Here is a 17,427-nt window from a genome sequence, read left to right on the forward strand (position 1 = left end):
CAAACTAGGAACAGCAGACCTAGTTTAAGGATCTTGTTAGAAAACCCACACCATCACGGGTGTTCATAAATATTCAGCAGTGGTTGCTGTGTACCTTCAGGGTCAAGGAATCGGTTTACATCCTTTCCTCAGCAGAAGAGTCCCTTCGGTTGATCTGTATATGAGGTTCTTGATAAGAGAAGCTCTGTGCATACTTGGGATGCTTCTTAGGGCTTCAAACTACTGACTACAATTCCTTAGCTCCAATCTTTTTTATTACTGGTAATGGCTTGCTGGGAAGCGTGGTGAAGTCTCTTTTGTACCAGATGTCACCAAATGTTGTTCCTCCTGCTCCTGTACACATGAACCGAAGGAGGGTTTGACCAACTAAGGGCAATAGGATTTGTGAATCTATGAAAGACAGGAGATTGACTGACCCGCAACACCAGTGTTTCTATGCTGGTAGACTATCTAGAAGATAGCTTGCTTGGTCTCTTGTTCAGGAGTACCTCTCAGGTGGTGATGAAAAATGCCTCCCTTTGGGAATAGGTAATATGAATTAATCGCCTTTCAGTGTAGGGGCTGTGGGTGGAAGCTAATACAAAGTTCCACAACAATATTCTAGAGATGAGATGTGTGTAAAATAATTTTAAGTTCAATAGGAGAAGAGGTTTAATGAAACTGACATTCACTACTTGCTCTCTCGGGAAATCAGGGGGTATAGGGGTAGAATAATCAGTTACAAATCCTTTCACTAGAATTGCAAAATTTGCCGTTGACAGACTTCCCAATTAAAACTGGTCCTTTCATCTCAGCATCCCTTACAGTGGACACTGGTGGGGCATACTCAGGACTGAGCTATAGGTAGAGGTTGAGCAGAAAGGCATTCTGAGATGGTATTTTTCTTTTTTGAGAACCAAGTTGTGAATAACACAGGAACGCTCTGTCCTCCCCAACCACCTACAACCCCCCCACCCTCCACATACCTGTGCTTGGGCACCAGAGTAAAAATTAGCACACTCACTTGCCACACACTCCCCTTTTCCATATGCCTCGCTAAGACTGGGCATTGTTTTGGTCCTGAATTTGTTATAGTGATGCTACTGCCCGTAACACCTTGCAGAAAATGCCTAATCATTGATTCATATTGTATTATATTTACACAAGTGAAAATCAGATAGATAAATATATGAAGGCCTTTTCTGAAGCGAAGGTCATAGATTATATCGTACAGCATAACTAGTAGAATGTACAGTACTGAGTAATTCCTTGACTAATTGAAATTATCCCTCTTATCACTGGAACCTGGCAGGTGGGGTGATCAGCAGGGAGGACTGTTTTCATCTGAGTCCTCTGGAAGAGATTATTACTTTTTGTTTTGTTTCCTTCATAGGCCCGTGCTAGGATCTCTAGTGTTATGTGACAAGACAGATTTCTGAATTCACTGTGGCTTTTCTGAAAGGTATTCAATGCTTGTGGATGTGATCATTGGTTCAGTTGAAAACCAGAACTGCAGCTCTATTCTGATTATCTTTAGCTTTTAAATGAGTTGAAAGAACGCTCACTCAAGACTGCTCTCACCGATTACCCACAATCACCTCAAACCCATCACATAGCTTTGTGTGAGTATGTTGTAACACACCCATTAAGAGGCAAGGTGGATTCTGGTAGGACCTCAGATGCATCTATTCTGCTGGACATGGTGTCGGTTCTGTGGGGGTGCTCTTCAGGTGGACGCACGGGACAGCAACATTCTCTCTCCTCCACTCCTTACCTTTTAGCCAATTGCACTTTAGCTTCACGGTGTTGTAGTTCTGTCTTTCTCATTACATCTGTCGACCTTCCCAATTTTTTTAGAAGCTAGGACTACTTTAAAGTGGTATATATTACATGGGGCTATTTAGAAGTGTGTGTAAAACAACTCTTAAACAGCACATTTATTGTGTTGAGTTGTCTAGCATTAGTAAGTACTACTGCACTCCTAATAACATTTTTGTAGATGTTGACCTAAATCTATTTCTCTGTGTTTTTGTACTGGGATTTGTGAGCAATGGAGCAGTGTATATAGCAGAGGAGGGATGACTCCAGAACGAGTCAAAGGAGAGGGAATTCTCTTTTGGTTGAGCCTCGGCACGGTAACAGCTTGACATGCTTTATCGATTTGTGGATGAAGTGCTCATAGTAGAGGTGTTTTTCAGCGCCTTTCTGAAATGCAGAAGTGAGGGATTGAGCCTAATAATTTCTGGTTGCTTTTTCTTCCATGAAGGCGATTTATCAGTTTATCAAGAGTTGTTTTCCTGGTCTCATACTTTCAACGTTTTACTTATTTTAATTTCCACTTTGCTGCGATGATCCCTCTGGCTAACGTCGTTTGGGAAACCGGTTTACCTCCTGCATGACGAGGTCGCTAATTGGATGAAAGCCAGTTGTCTCAAGCTCAACGCTGACAAGACAGAAAAGTGATCTTCAGTAAGAACACCTCACTATGGGACCTCAACTGGTGGCTGACCGAACCTCAGAATAATCCGGAACCGCAAACTGGACAAGACTACACAAGTCGATGCTTTCGCAGCTTCTTGCTTCCACACCTTGAAGATGCTGAGGGAGGTCTTCAAATGGCTGCCAAGCAACACTAAAACAACTGTCACTCATGCCCTAGTAACCAGCAAGCTGAACTACGGGAACACCCTCTACGCCGGGATCACCAATCAAGTCACTAGAAGACTGCAAACCATACTGACCTTGGCTGCCAGACTCGTCCTCAACCTCCCACACAGAACTCACATCATATCATACCTTAGGGCACTACACTGGCTCCTGATACACAAACGTGCTAAATTCAAACTCCTCACACACACATTGATTTGACGGATGCCCTTCCCGTAGAGGAAGAACACTCTGTTCCTGTTACCTTGAGTCCTGCAGAACATCCAAGCAGGGTCAGAGATAGAAAAAAGAAGGAAAAGAAACAAACCCTTTTTATGGAACCTGTTGGCCCCTCACCTATTGGGAGAGACAACACGAATAAGAAGGGCTCCTGTACAACCGGCAATTCCCTATGAGTGAGCTACTACTTTATCTCAATCGAGACCGGTAAAATTTGCCTTTGTTTTCTTGAGCTTGGATAGATAGGACGCAAACGCTGACCGTCCTTTCCTCTTGTTCCCCTGGACCTCCCTCTGTGTTTCTAAACCAGGTCCATTTGTTTGTGCAAGTATTATGGTAAATTACTCTTTAATGAAAATTAGCTTTCATGTTGTAACACAATGCTCACACATGCACCAGGGAACTTAATTTAAATTGTAATTCTATTTAGATAGTGCTTACCACCCCAGATGAGGCGTCGAAGCAATTTACGACGAGTAGCAGGCTAATACGGAACCCAAAAACGATTAGTGATGGATTAGTATTGGGGAAATATGAGGTCATTTGAGCGGAGGACATGTAAATCTGTTTGTTGGTTTGAATAGGATAATAGAAGGATAGAAGAGGGCGGAGTCTAGAAAGTTTTATTTGGGAGGTCACAGAAGTAGATTAGGTTTTTGATGAGTAAATGGCATAGGCAAAGCATGCAACATTATCTCTGAATTGCATTTGGAAGTAAACAGTTGGTACCCTGTAAACACCGGTTTTCATCTGCTGGTCAGTCATTTAAATGGTCTTTCAAGTGAATTTTGAATCACATTTTCCTCAAAGTTGAGCCATGACACCCTGAGGAAGGACCACTAGCCATTCGAAACACATTGCGTTGATAGGGTGGTGAATTTATTTCAAATGCTGCTTCACTAAAGAACCTTTTTATTACATTTTTTTTTTCTTCCAGAACACATTTGCACTTGAGAGAGAGAACGTGCACTTTACTCGTGGCATGTAAATGTTAAAATGAAATATAAATAATCAACAATTTGATAAATCCACAGCTATGCAACAAAGCCTTTTTGTGTGGGGATCTATTCAGACTTTCATTTACGTAAATGCTAGCTGCCTGAGAAGGACTCTCGCGTCATAATAAACACCAAACACTGAAATACAATAACAGTAACTCGCAAACAATCGGTACAGTATTGTGAAGATAATTATAGCACAATCTTCTTTTCGTTTTCTCACCCTCCAACATGGTTATTTTTTATTTTTTTTTAAGCACACAAATTAATATTGCTCTGTTCTATGATTGGTGAACGAAAACTGTACTTCTTATTGAAGGAATTTTTGAGGTTTATGAATTTGGTTAATTAGGCACGTTGCATAAAAGACATAGAAATTCTGGAAAACATTCTTTCGTTCTGCTTAATTTCAGACACACTGGTTTCCCTTAAATGGTTCTTTTTGCCTTTGTTTTGACCTACTGTAAATGCACAAGCCCAACATATGACCAAATGTTTATTAATTTTCAATTTCCATCAACCCCTCAGTATATTTCATTGATTGTTGAGGACCACATACTTAGCATTACAAAACTTTATTTTTCTACAGTTTTTTGATAATTCCATGTCGTAAGGTGATCAGATTGGGGAGAAACCACAAATACAATATAACAGTTTCAGTAATAAATTGTGTTTTTATTGATTAATTTTATATTTTCTTTATTTAGACACTTTGGAAGAACAATATCAACATCATCAAGAGAATAGCAATGGAGTTTTACGAGTCAACCTATTTTATAGTCCTTGTCCCTTCTGTGGTTATTACAGTCATTTTCCTCTTCTTTTGGCTCTTCATGAAAGAGACATCCTATGATGAAGTTTTGGCAAAGCAGAAGAAAGAGTTGAAGCTCCCACCAGCTAAGATAGATAAAAAGAGAACTGACAAGAGAAAGAATAAGAGAAAAGAAGCCCACAATGGGAACCTTCACGAGTCAGACTCTGAAAGTGCAGCGCCAGAGTTTGATTTGATGGATGCACTTCCCGTAGAAGAAGAACACACTGTTCCTGTTACCTTGAGCCCTGCAGAACATCCAAGCAGCCTCAGAGATAGAAAAAAGAAGGAAAAGAAACAGTCCAGACCTGTGCAGGAGGAGACAGCGGTTGGCGGATCAAAGTATGCAGGCAAAAAAGTAGAATCAATTCCTGTTGCAAAGCAGCCAACTCCACCACTAGAAGCTACTGGAACCAAGAAAAAATCTGCGCAAAAGAAGCAGACACAGACCAGAGGTATTTCATATTGCGAAGCATAATGTGGAATTAAGGAAGATGAATAACAGAGCTAATATTGTGTCCACAATTCTCTTGTTAAGAACCATTTTTGAATCTAGTTTTTCAAGTTCTGGTTGTGTCTCAGTGCAACTGAGGTTTGCAGAAATAGAATTGGCTCTGAAACCCAATTGAAATTGCCTTGTAGAGTACAAGTTACTGTGTCTGGTACAATAATGATACATACAGTGCATTGGAAAATAGTGAGTTATCAAGCAAGATCCCCTTCACATTATCACTGAAAAAAGGTGATGGGTACGTTTACGTGGTATAATTGTTTTCCATGGTGCGACAATCCTACATCACGTATACCCTATTTGGACTTCCTCTACTTCTGGTTGGGGAGCATGAATTGCTCTACTCCTGCCCTTGCCCTGTTTTGCTGTGTCTCCTGTCCCTTCACTTAATGACTGTCCATTAATACAATCATGGGCTTCCCTGGCACTATTGTGTGTTACCCAGCCACTTTTAATGTGCTTTTATGGATGTCTTTTGTCTGTTTTGGCTGCTAATGCCAATATGATTGTGCCCCAGGTGCTAGCCTCTGTTCTTCCCATCAGTTGTTTTTGTAGCCTTGTGAGTGTTTCATTTTCTGCCTCTCCACCCCAATCTTTGGAGTTCACGCAGACAATTCTTTATGGGAGAATACCCTGTCCATGTTGAATCTTAATGATCTCCACTAGTTCCTTACAGTCAGTCAAAAAGCTTTATTATCGGTTAAAAACCATAAAAGCGAAGAATACATAAGACCACCAATTGATCACCAATGAGCAGCAATACAAAGTGTACATGATTAAATAATACACCTAGAACAATAAATAGTATTTAAAATAATAAAAACAGATAAAAACAGGCCACTGGTATTAAAATTCCCTAGTAAATACAGAAGGGTACTGACAGTTAAACAGTTAGTGCAGCTAGTTCCTTACCCTGAAGAAGCCCAGAGCAGCTGTTGGCTCACGTACTAACAGCTAGACAGTAAAGTGACAGGAAAGACTTTCAGGACCCTTACTTGCATTTGCTCAACCTGAACGTGCATAGGATGTACCCCTGGTTTATGGTGGTAAATAATCACAACCAGGGTGAAGCACCACCATATGTGTCTCAGTTTTGTTTCTAGGGTGTTTGCACATATCATGGTGCCTGAGGGAGTGGTTACTGTGTCAGCAGATGGTTCACAGATACCCAGGAATATCTCATTCAGACATCCATTGTGTATGCTAAGTTTACTTTTGCACGAACACTAGAGACCCTGGGTATGTATGACCTATCAGTAAATTGGTCCTACTTAATTATTAAGTTCAAAGGGCTAAATCTGACCTAGAGCCTGACCAAGGCTTTACCTGTTCAAGTAAGGGTGGTCTATGAATGATGAGATCCAGTTGGTTATGTTCAGTGCATTCAGAACTGGACGCGAAACCAAAATCAGCCCTGCCAAACCTGTTAAACATGCCAGAAGGACCCTATTATGGTCACGTATTCTTGCAGTTTGGTGCTGGTTTTAAGTCATGCAAGCCAATGCTGCTCTGAAATCAACCCCATAACCTGAACCCCACTGAAAAATGTCAGAGTGGCAGAATAGCTATTCTAGGCCTGTACACAACCATTATTACAGGCCTCTTCTGCTTCAGTAAACATGAGGACACAGCTTGTCTCCATACCATTAGCCACAATGTTGTGAGACAAAATACCAAGAAAACCTCAGGCTTTCCAGTTAAGCAACTTTTCTATGGGCCTCGCCTGAAGTTCGTTGTCCTCATCATTCGAACTGTAGGCATTCCCAAGGTGGTTTAAGGCCAAGTCCTGTAACTTGAACACGTCTCAGACTACCTGTGCATGATCTCCATTTTAGGCAAAGCTCTGCTACTTGCCTGCATATTTTTACCCCCTCTTCCCAAATATTCACCCCAGCTGTTGTACCATATACAGTGTAATGATGCACAGGTACATAGTACATGTAATAAGGTTTCAAATCCATACCCGCAAATTCTGCACTCTTTTTGTTGTTTGAAAACTGTATCCCAGGAAACCATTATAGTAGCCGAAGGAACTTTGGGGGGGAAAAAAACACAACCTTATACATCATGGAAATGTTTGAGGAACAAAGATTAGTTTGTATACAAAATTCTTCGCTATCCCAAATTGAGTTTAAGATTCCTTTGGAAGTCACACATTATCCTCCTCTCATTCCTTTTTTTGCGTCCAAGTGTAAGAGTGCTAAATGCAAATATGATGAGCTCAGGTGTTTTTAAATGTAGCTCTGCTCATTTTACATATCTGCTGTATCTGGATGTGTTTACCTTGCTCTGTAGCATTATTTCTGAAGGTATGTATCCATAACAAGTCCTTACTCAGTAAGGGAATGTTCTAAATGTAGCTGCGATTGTGCATTTGATGGAAGATCAAAAATTAATCAATCTGTATGAAGCACATTGTACTATATCAAATCTTGGTTGTGCTAAATCACTTGCCCAATCCACTTTCCCATGGTTACCCATCTCCCCATTATTAAAGGATGCAAAGAATTTGCTTGCATCACTTTATTAGAGACTCCTACTGCTGGACTGTGCAGACAAATATTTAGACTTATGGTGTCCGCTTTGTTTCTAATGGTTACTAGTGGCCTTCTGCTACCTGTTACGGACACAATGATCTGCATATCGTGAGCATACGAGACCAGCGCTAAACCATAGGTTTTGATCAACGCTGCAAGTGGGGTGACAGATTAATTAGGGTGGGGCTCAGGGACGAGCCCTGAGGCACCCCGCAAGGCAATGAGAAGGCTGGTGATGTAAAGTCTTCTAAGGAGACTGTTTGTATTCGCTCAGCTAAGAAGGAAGTGAGGAAGATGAGCACATTGTCTTTGATGCCAATCGATTCAAGTCGGTCAATTAGGAGAGTATGGTTAACTGTGTCAAACGCAGCCGAAAGATCTAATAGGATCAGGGCCGCATTTCCCCTACAATCTATTGTCTGTCTGACTTCCTCAGTAGCTGTGATCAGTGCCATCTCTGTGCTGTGGTGACTACAGAAACCAAACTGAGTTGGATTAAGGCTCGTATTATTATCTATAAAAGTCGTCAGTTTCTGATTAACAGCTTTTTTGACCATTTTGGCCGGAAATAGTAATTGAGTAATGGGCCTATAATTATTTGGGTTGCCAGCATCAAGGTTGGGTTGTTAAGAAAAGGAAGGATCAACCCTATATTCCAGTCTTTTGGAAAGTAACCTGCCCCTAACAGATTGATACAAAATAGTTGTAAGATGTGTGGCTATTATCTCAGGAACAGAGATGGATTATTCTGGCTGGGCAAGGGTCCCGAGGTGAGCCAGATTTAACTTGATTTAAAAATGTTATTGTCTGGTCTTCTGGCGCTGTACGTGCGTCTTTCCAGTCTTTTATTTAGGTCTGCTATTTGATTAGCATCTAAGAAGGAGTCGTACAGTGATTTGGCTTTATTTTGTTGCAGAATTGGTGACTGATGTGGTTTTTTGCTTCAGGAAGTTTCAATAGTTTAACTTTTGCAAAAATTCCTTTGAGGAGTTTTTTGCTTCTTTTATTTTTTGAGGTGAAGTAACTCAGCACCCTAAATGTCTTCATCCAAGCAGCCACATCTTCTGTCAAATTATCTGGGGAGTGTTCAGTAGCCACATTCAAAGAATTTCCTTTTGCTCATCGTTCAAGTTATTCAATTTATCTTACACTTTGTGATTTGAGATGATCTACAAAGTGACTTTGAGAGTACCTTGGTATCTGCACATGAACTCCAATATACCAAGTGGTTAGATATTTCTCCAGAGACTGCCTCTTTCACAGGAGCTGTGGTGCCTGCCATTGTAACTAAGGCACATTTATGGACTGAGATCCTTCAACCAGGTCCAGCCTCCTTTGAGCAATTATTGGCATTCAACAAGACACTTATGGACACTTGTGGCATGTAGTCCAGCTCGTGCTCCAGTCAGTGGAACTGTTGCCGGGTGATATAGACCATCCTCCCTGTCACCCCGATTTTCTTTTGAGGAATCCTACATCCGAAAGCCTGGTAGTACAGGTGTCAACGTATAGGGTCACTCCAAATTCCTTTGAAACAATCCTCTAGATAGACTCGAAGCGTCCTGATGGTTTGAGTAAGAGAATGTTCTTTCTGGCTAGTTTAGCCTTAAGATCCTTGAACGCAGTGTTCCTTCTTGGCATGTACACCTATCACCTATGCTTTATTGAACATGACGAGCAAGATCTTGCTGGCTATTCAGGAAGACCTCACAGGCTTGCTGGTTGAAACAATATATTATGGCCAGGATATGGCGAAGTTTCTTGCGTGCTGGCTTGGACACCACAGACTGTGTTGGCAGAACCTTTGGCAGCAGTTTAGTGCTTAGAAGGCATTCTTGAATGCGACTAACCAGGTTTTCAAAGTATGTTCAAGTGTCCCTTATCGACATAACCTTAGGTGACACTAGATTCTTTTGGAGAGAAGGCTGATTTGGAATTCGAATGATTTTAAGGACACTTGAGCTTTAGCATAATCCGTGGGACTCTTATCCCTTGCAAAGTAGTTCCACCAACCGTACAGGAGGTTTAGGGGTTATTCCAGGTCGCTAACCTACAGACCATGCCAGCGCTCCCAAACTGCAGCCAAAGCAGGCCCAGTTCTTCCGGGACAAAGGTCATGGTGGTGGCTGAGCACCAGAGTGCACCATCAGGGGTCAAAGTTGCCATTGATTGTGTCGGCTTTGATGAGAAAAGAGCAGTGCTGTTCGCTCTACCTGCTCATACTGAAAAAGGACAGAGGTCTCGAGCATATTGTACCTCTGCCCTCTTAAAGCCTTTCTTCAGAAAGACCAGTTTAGAATGCTCACAAATTCTCAGATCCTGTCACAGCTGCCGCGGTTCCTCTAGAAAGATACTGTATGAGATTTAGTAACGTGCTCTGTTTGCAAGACTGTCATTTTAAAGTCTTGTTTTGGACATTTGGAACCTTTTACTGCAATTTCCAAGATTTAATTTCTTCCTCAGAATTCACTTATTATTGGAAGTATTTTAGGGAATAAAGATCTAGCTATCGGGATCCTTCGCATGGTATAAGGTCCTCCTTATGTGGTTTATTAGGAGGGTTCCAGTAAGGCTAATAATTTATGCTACATTTCTCAGAGTTCTCATGTGATGGTATTGTATATTTCCCTCTAGAGATCATCAAACGTGTGTATTGTTTTCCCTAACCCCAAATTCTTTAGTGGGAAAGAGTGAAGTCTTTGGCAAGCTGGATTTAGGGGAGGAAAACAGGTTATTCTTTAGACTTTGTTTCAGTAGTACCCTTAATTTATATACTTTTCTTTCGTTCATTCGATACACACAGACACTTTCCTTAGTGACCTGAGAGAGAACCAGAGTGAAGTACCTAGGCTAAGGAAGACCAGACTAAGCACAGGACGTTTTCTCTTCTTTTACCACTTCCCCTTCCCCCTGAGTACTGGTGCAGTTTCAAACTTTTCCCAGAAATTCAGGCGGTGTCCGTGTTTAGATGGCATTGCAAACTAGCTTCTGGGATTACAACTTGCTCCTATGCGATTGCACAACCTGAGGAAGAAACGAAGAAACCTTTTTGTTCCAATAGCATTACAGATCCCAGGAATCTGGGCCGGGGCCTTGGACGGTGCATTTTTCATGGACTAGTTCTGCGATCCAAGAGACTATCTGCAATTCACTGTGAGGTTAGAATGCTTACCATTTACCATGCTCAACTTCTGCCTCTCCTTGTCCCCTCAGGTGATGGTGGTGGTCACTGCACACTTTCGGAGGCTTGGTATACATATACTCCTGTACCTTGATGACAAGCTACTCCTAGCGGAATCGTTGCTGTAAATTGTCCACCACCGCAGGACAGCAGTCGACCTCATGAAATCCTTGGCATTTTCCCCATGCAGAGGGTTCCTTTCAGTGGAGCGGTCCTATACATGGTGGCTTTCAAGGCCTTTCCACTGCTGCACCAAGTCTTGCATTTTCAGGATATGATCTTGATATTTTGAACTCAGTACTGTGCCTCAGTGAGGAAAGCTCTAAGGCTTCCTGAGCACCTAACAGTGTATCCAACTCCCCCAATATTCCAGATGCCATATTTGGGTCCTGCAGTGGAACATTAAGTTTCAGTTGTCCGAGCATTAGTTCTGCCTCTACAGAGGCTCACTAGTTTCTGCGGTGGCAGACCAGTCCCAACCTGACCTGCAGCAGGCCACAAGTACTTCACCACCCAGACTTCACTGATGTGACAGGTGCATCGCTAATGGATTGGCAGGGTGACTTGAGAAAGGAACCTGTGGTTTCTAGCAGAGAGCCAGCTCAATGTCAGTCCTTTGGACAATCCATCTGTCTGAAAGCCTTCCTGCCTTCCATCAAGGGGAAGCTGGTGCAAGTTCTCACGGACCACATGGATCCTGGATCCAGGGCCTCTGTCTAGAGGCTCTGCTTCTCACCAGCAGAATAGCACCTGGTAGCCAACCATCTAGTGGCTCCCTGACTGCCAGGGCAGACGAGGAGAGGAAACATTGGCTGGTGAATCACAAGCGTCCTCTCCACCCCCAGGTGAGAGGAGGCATTCTTGATCAGTGGGGAGTACCCTGGTTAGATATGTTAGCCATCAGCGAGAACTCGCAGTGTCCGTACTATTGCACACTGGAGTTTCCTTCAGTGATGTCACTAGGCTAGGCATTCCTACTGCACAACCTATGGGAACATTGCTGAAAAAGTCTTCAGATCCAGCATGGTGCCTGGTGATATTCTTAAGATGAGGAATCTGTTGTTGGAGTATGTGCTAGAAAGAGCATTACTGAAGGTAACTAACTTGTTGCTCTCTTAGTGTCTTTGGTTCCTTTGTTGTTAAACCGGCAGTGATTGCCTGATGTTTGTCTTCTGTTATAAAATGGATTAGTGTTCTAGTGTGCTTTTGTGTTTTTCTGTTTTTATTAGATGACTCTCCACCTGCCCAAGATCCGAAGGTTGAACCATTTGCTCCTGTAATGAAGAAGCATGACCCTTCAATCTTCCCTATGGAGTCAAAACAGCAAGAAACTGGAGTAAGCAAGAAAAAGAATGCCGTGAAGAAACAAAAAATTGAAAATGGTGAATTCTGTTCATTTTTTAAAGTCTTAAAGGATTGTTATTGATATACATTAATGTTTCAATTTTTTTTTGTGATATGTAGTGCCTCTAGTACCCCCCTCTTCTTCCTGATCCCTTCGTGCATACATAGGTGAGGGCCCATCGTTTAGTTGTGGGAATCTTCTTTGACGTTGGTGCTCATGAGAAAAAGCTTAAATGTCTTTAGACTGTAAATAACTTGTATTACAGGATAATACATTTTGTCCTGTCTTGGATTGCAGACTTCTAATGGCACTGGCTGCAACTTGATATTCTTCCCAATGTCCGCATGTAGTCTCATTATATGAAGACGCTGTAAGTTTGTAGAGCTTCAATATCAATTTTGATTTTTTTTTTTAACTTCATCTGAAAGCTAAAGAGTGCGGCATGCACAACATTGTATTAAGAGGGTTGTGTTTTGTTTTATTATTTACAAATATTTCTTGAACATAAAGTAAAGTTAAAAAACACCTGATCATAATGGTCATGGACTGATACAATCCTGAATCAAGCTCTGTCTTAGTAGCTTATGTCTTCTCAATGCCACTCTTAAACTTCTTATGCTTTGGTCAAAACCATTCAAGAGATGGCTAACTTGGTTGATTCATTACCTTGAATTATTTCCTATCATCAGAGTGGAAATCCTCCATTCTTTGTGTTCAAACCGTGTTCCCATGCACTCAGTTAACGTTGCTTCTGTCAAGCACTTTGTTCAAACTCTTCACCTTGTGATAAGAACCAAACTTTGTTCAGTAAGTTGAAGAGATCTTGATCATACTCCATTCGGAGGCTTCTAGAAGTTAGATTTTGTACTACACGTCAAAGTATGAGGCTATCCACAGAGCTTTGCTCTTTACTTCAGATTTGGTGTTTTTCTTCAAATTAACTTTAACCTAGGGCTTGTTGGCTGTAAATATCATCCCACCCTCTTCTTCACAAGGTAAAGAATAATTTGTATCTCCTTGTTTCTCAGGGGATGAGCCTAGCTGTCAAAGCATATTATTTAGTGGCTGATCCCCCATCAAAGGTCAAGGACTCCCTCTTTAGGCTCCTTCACTTGTATTGAAATATTTGCCAAAGATCACAAACTTATTGAATCTACTGCCTTTACCCTTTCTATTCTGCACAAAAACATTTCAGGGAAGACACAGAGATGGGAAAAGTGTTCTCTGTTCATGTTCAAAACTGCATCTTTGGTTGATTAGTCAGAAGATCCCCTGCTGTGCCTGTTTCAAAGTTGGCAAATACAAGAACATTGGAATTTGTGAGCTTCAATGAAAATAGATGAACCTCTTCCAAAGCAAGTCTATGTTCATTATCTTCATAATCCCCTGCTTCTGCAGGTAAGGAACAGACCACCATTTTGCTGGAAACAAATGTCTGGAAAATGTAAGAAATCGAAGCCATCTAAAACATGGACAATGGCCCACGGCTCCTGCGTAGTAGTCACTTTGTTGATACTGGACATTCAGATTATTGCACCTAGTCTGCTACAGTGGACAGTGTGACTGTCAATGTAAGACAAACCGTGGCATGGTGTAGTGCCTTTCCTTAATAAGATAACTGAAAACTCTCAAGCCCTAAAAAGCTTATCTACAAAGTGGGAACATGGAGTTACTGTAATTGATAACTTGATAGATGAATCTTCCACCACCTTCTGCCAGTTGGTAAATGAGATGTGACAAAGATGTGTTGATCGTTGCTCAGCACGTCCTTTCCACCAGAAGTTGTGAATACTAAATTTGCCTTTTCATAGACCGTGCATTCGCAATGCATATTGAGGAGATATTACAATATATAAAGGTGGTGCAAGACACACACCATACCATATGTACAGAGATAGCCACATAGACAAATGTGCAGCTATCGATCACAATCCTCCATATTTCTTCATCGCAACCTACAACTGCTATTAAATAATATCTCAGTAAAACGGGTCCCATATGGAAAAGAGAGGCCAGTTGCAACAGAGACATAGAGGAGCCTCATCTACTGTGTAGCCAAACCAAGCCAGAAGAACCTGACTCTCAATGGGAATCACTCAGTACTCAGACATGCTGATTGAGGAAACGGGCCCAGAACATGTCGATTTCCATACCTTTGCCAGCACCAGTAGGAGACTTAATCTTGTAAGTGGCATTGTATTACAGTGGCCATGCCTACTTCAGAAAATGAACTCTGACTGATTAAAAAGTGTTCCAAAATGGCCTAAGTTTTGAATCACACTAAAATGGAAAGTTCCAGCATACAAAGGAACATGTGACAAAAAGCATATTTATTCTGAGCAAAGGTAGCACAGAAAGCAAGAAGACGATACTTTTATCCATAGCAAAATTAGCAGATAGCAAATGAAATGGGGACAAGATCTACAATCGGAGACACCAGCCAGTCCCCATGCGTTGGAGTAATTAAATGTACTCCATAGTAATTATTTGACCAGATCTGTTCCTCCACCTCATATTTTTCTTTTTTTGAACACCAGCCATACCAACATCAGTACTCATTGGTTACCCATATGGCATTCACTAGGTGATACTCCTTTGGAACAACTAGGAAAGCACATCCGATACCGATACATTTACACTTTCCTTGATGGCGGAATAAAGTTGCGCATCAGAGTATTCTGATGCAGAGAACCGATGGGAAAACTTCCATCACATAGAACTGCAGGTCCATCTGGCACACATACACAAACAAAAGATTAGAAGAAAGAGGAGAGCACGCATGATGACAGTGGTCTGGCTAAAGCTACACTTTGCATCTACACTACCCGAAATCATTCAGAGATTAACAAGAGCGCCATAAGTCTGCAACAGCTCCACACAGCCAATCTCACATCCAAGAGAAAAAAGCCTCCCATCTTGACCAAGAACACCAAACAGCTAGATACATTGCATTGCTTTGTATGCTCCGGTCAGCCCGCAGGATTCTGTCACTCCTCCCTGAAACTTCCCGTAAGCTGCTTATACAGGGGCTTATTTCGAGGCTGGATTATAGCAATGCACTCTTTTTGGGCGCACCGGAATCAACATTTAAGAAGCTGCAGCAGGTGCAAAACGCAGCGGCTAGACTTCTGACTAATATCCCCAGAAAGCAATCCGCCAAACCGGCACTGAAGGCGCTTCACTGGCTTCCGGTGCGGGAAAGTGTAACCTTTAAGACACTTTGTATGGCACAGAAGAGTCTGCAGGGGAAGGGTCCAGGGATCCTAAGGAATATGATCCAACCCTATAAAGCAGTAAGGGCACTCCGCTCGGATCATAAATTCCTCCTCCAGTCTCCTAGAGTGAGGCGAGCCCGCACAGGAGGGAGAAGGTTTTCAGTGAATATAGCTTCTGCTTGGAACTCGCTCCCACTCGCATTGCGGGCAGAGATCAGTACTCTGCGCTTTCGGAAACTATTAAACTCATCTTTTTCCAGTCTAGTGCATCATGTGTTAGTGAAGGTTGATCTATGGCTAGCGCTGGGATGCTCAAGGGTAACCGTGCGCTATATAAAACTCAAAATAATAATAATAATTGCTTTGGTATGCCTCTGTTTCCCTTCCTAAAGTTACAGGAGAAGCAAACCACATTTCTCCACCATCCGTTCACAAGGCTGTGTGCCAACTAACTGATAATTTGCAGCTATGTGGTATGCCAGGTCACCTTCCCGTTGAAATCATAGTAGGAACAACTAGAGGAGAGATTGTTTTTCCATGGCCACACTTGCTTTCTTCTCTCCTTAAGGGCCATAGTTGCACATGCATTGCAGTCAAAAAGCCCCTGAAACCACAAAATATATAACCGCTTTAACAGTGCCTTTTTGCATACTAGTAAAGGCTTTCCAGACTCCTGACTTGATGCAGCCTTCCTGAATAGTAGAAGTGCAGTCATCTGATCGAGACATCTAAACGCAGATTCCTTACCTTTTATTTCCCAGGTGTCAGACTGGATCTGGAAGATTTTTCTTCGAGCAATACCCCTGCGGGCCGGTAGGTGCCGTTTGTCAGCTCCTTGTGACATCCTTGGCGTTGTGCACGCCAGAAGTGAGGCGCCCCCTCACGTCAGTTCTTTTCTTTCGTGCCTGTGAAGAACTGATCCGTGAAGAGAGCTACCCTCTGCAAGTTTTTAAGAGGATTTTTTTTACTTTTTGTCGATCCCTTTTATCTCAGTGTGTAGGAGTCATGTCTAGAAAGACTTCAGGATTCAAGCCGTGCGGCGCCTGTCACCATGCCATGTCAGTGATGGACCCGCATTTGGATTGCTTGTGGTGTCTGGGGCGTTACCACAACTCAGTCTTGCTCTGACTTACGGGTCGTGGCTCCAAAGGCTTTGAGGGAGCGGTCCCTAAAGCTGCTTGTGGCCCGGCACTCCGTGGTGGTCAAGACTAACATCTTGACAGAGGTGCTACAACGGGAGCTGCTTCTTCTGAACCCTTGCTCCCTTTTAATGAAGCACTCACGGATGTCCTTCTGGGAACATGCTCCAAACCCAGCAAAGGGGCTCCTGTGAACAGGACGATCGCCTTGTGCCACCGCCCTGCCCCAGGCGACCCAAACGTCCTCACTACCCACCCCACCCCAGAGAGCTTGGTACTCCAAGCCGCTACCTCCCAGGGCGCGTTACCTGCTGCTCCCCTGGGCAGGCAATCCAAGAGGCTAGACAGTAAGGGCAAGAATTTTTTTTTTTCTTCCACCGCTTGCCTATTGGGTTGTTATTCCCACTCGCAGCAGGAACCTGTTTCGCAGGTACTACCACAAGACCCTGGGGAGGCCCGAACCTCCTCTGCCAAGCCTTAATAGACAGGAGAGATGCAGCAAAGTTTGCCATTCGATGTGGATTACATATGACAGACTTGCTGAGCAAAGCGATTTGTACAACAGAGGCTGTTGGATACCACGCCTGGCTGACAACATCTCGCTTTTTGGGGGATGTCCAGGCTTTGCTCATGGACATGCCCTTTGATAGACCCCGTCCCTTCGGAGGCGAGGTAGACACCGCGCTGGAGTTCTTTAAGTACTCGCGGGTTACGGATAAGTCCTTGTGCCTCTCAGCTGCCTTCCATCCACAGTCTGCCTTTGATCCTTTTGTGGCTGCGGAAAGGTCTTTCAACCGTGACAGCCCTACCCCAGCAACCGAACCA

General features: G+C 42.7%; 1 protein-coding gene across 32 annotated transcripts in view; it reads left to right on the forward strand.

Moving 5' to 3' along the window:
• The window catches only part of KTN1 (kinectin 1), a 484,843-nt gene that overhangs the window by 60,822 nt on the left and 406,594 nt on the right, over positions 1 to 17,427 (forward strand). For all 32 annotated transcript variants that reach the window (XM_085626790.1, XM_085626798.1, XM_085626810.1 and 29 more), the window contains exons 2-3: positions 4,571 to 5,129; positions 12,133 to 12,285. In XM_085626790.1, coding sequence (XP_085482916.1) covers positions 4,613 to 5,129; positions 12,133 to 12,285 — 670 coding nt within the window. In that variant the 5' untranslated portion in view covers positions 4,571 to 4,612. The remainder of the gene's footprint in view (positions 1 to 4,570; positions 5,130 to 12,132; positions 12,286 to 17,427) is intronic.

This window comes from Triturus cristatus, chromosome 9 (assembly GCF_964204655.1).
Source record: "Triturus cristatus chromosome 9, aTriCri1.1, whole genome shotgun sequence".
Taxonomy (NCBI): domain Eukaryota; kingdom Metazoa; phylum Chordata; class Amphibia; order Caudata; family Salamandridae; genus Triturus; species Triturus cristatus.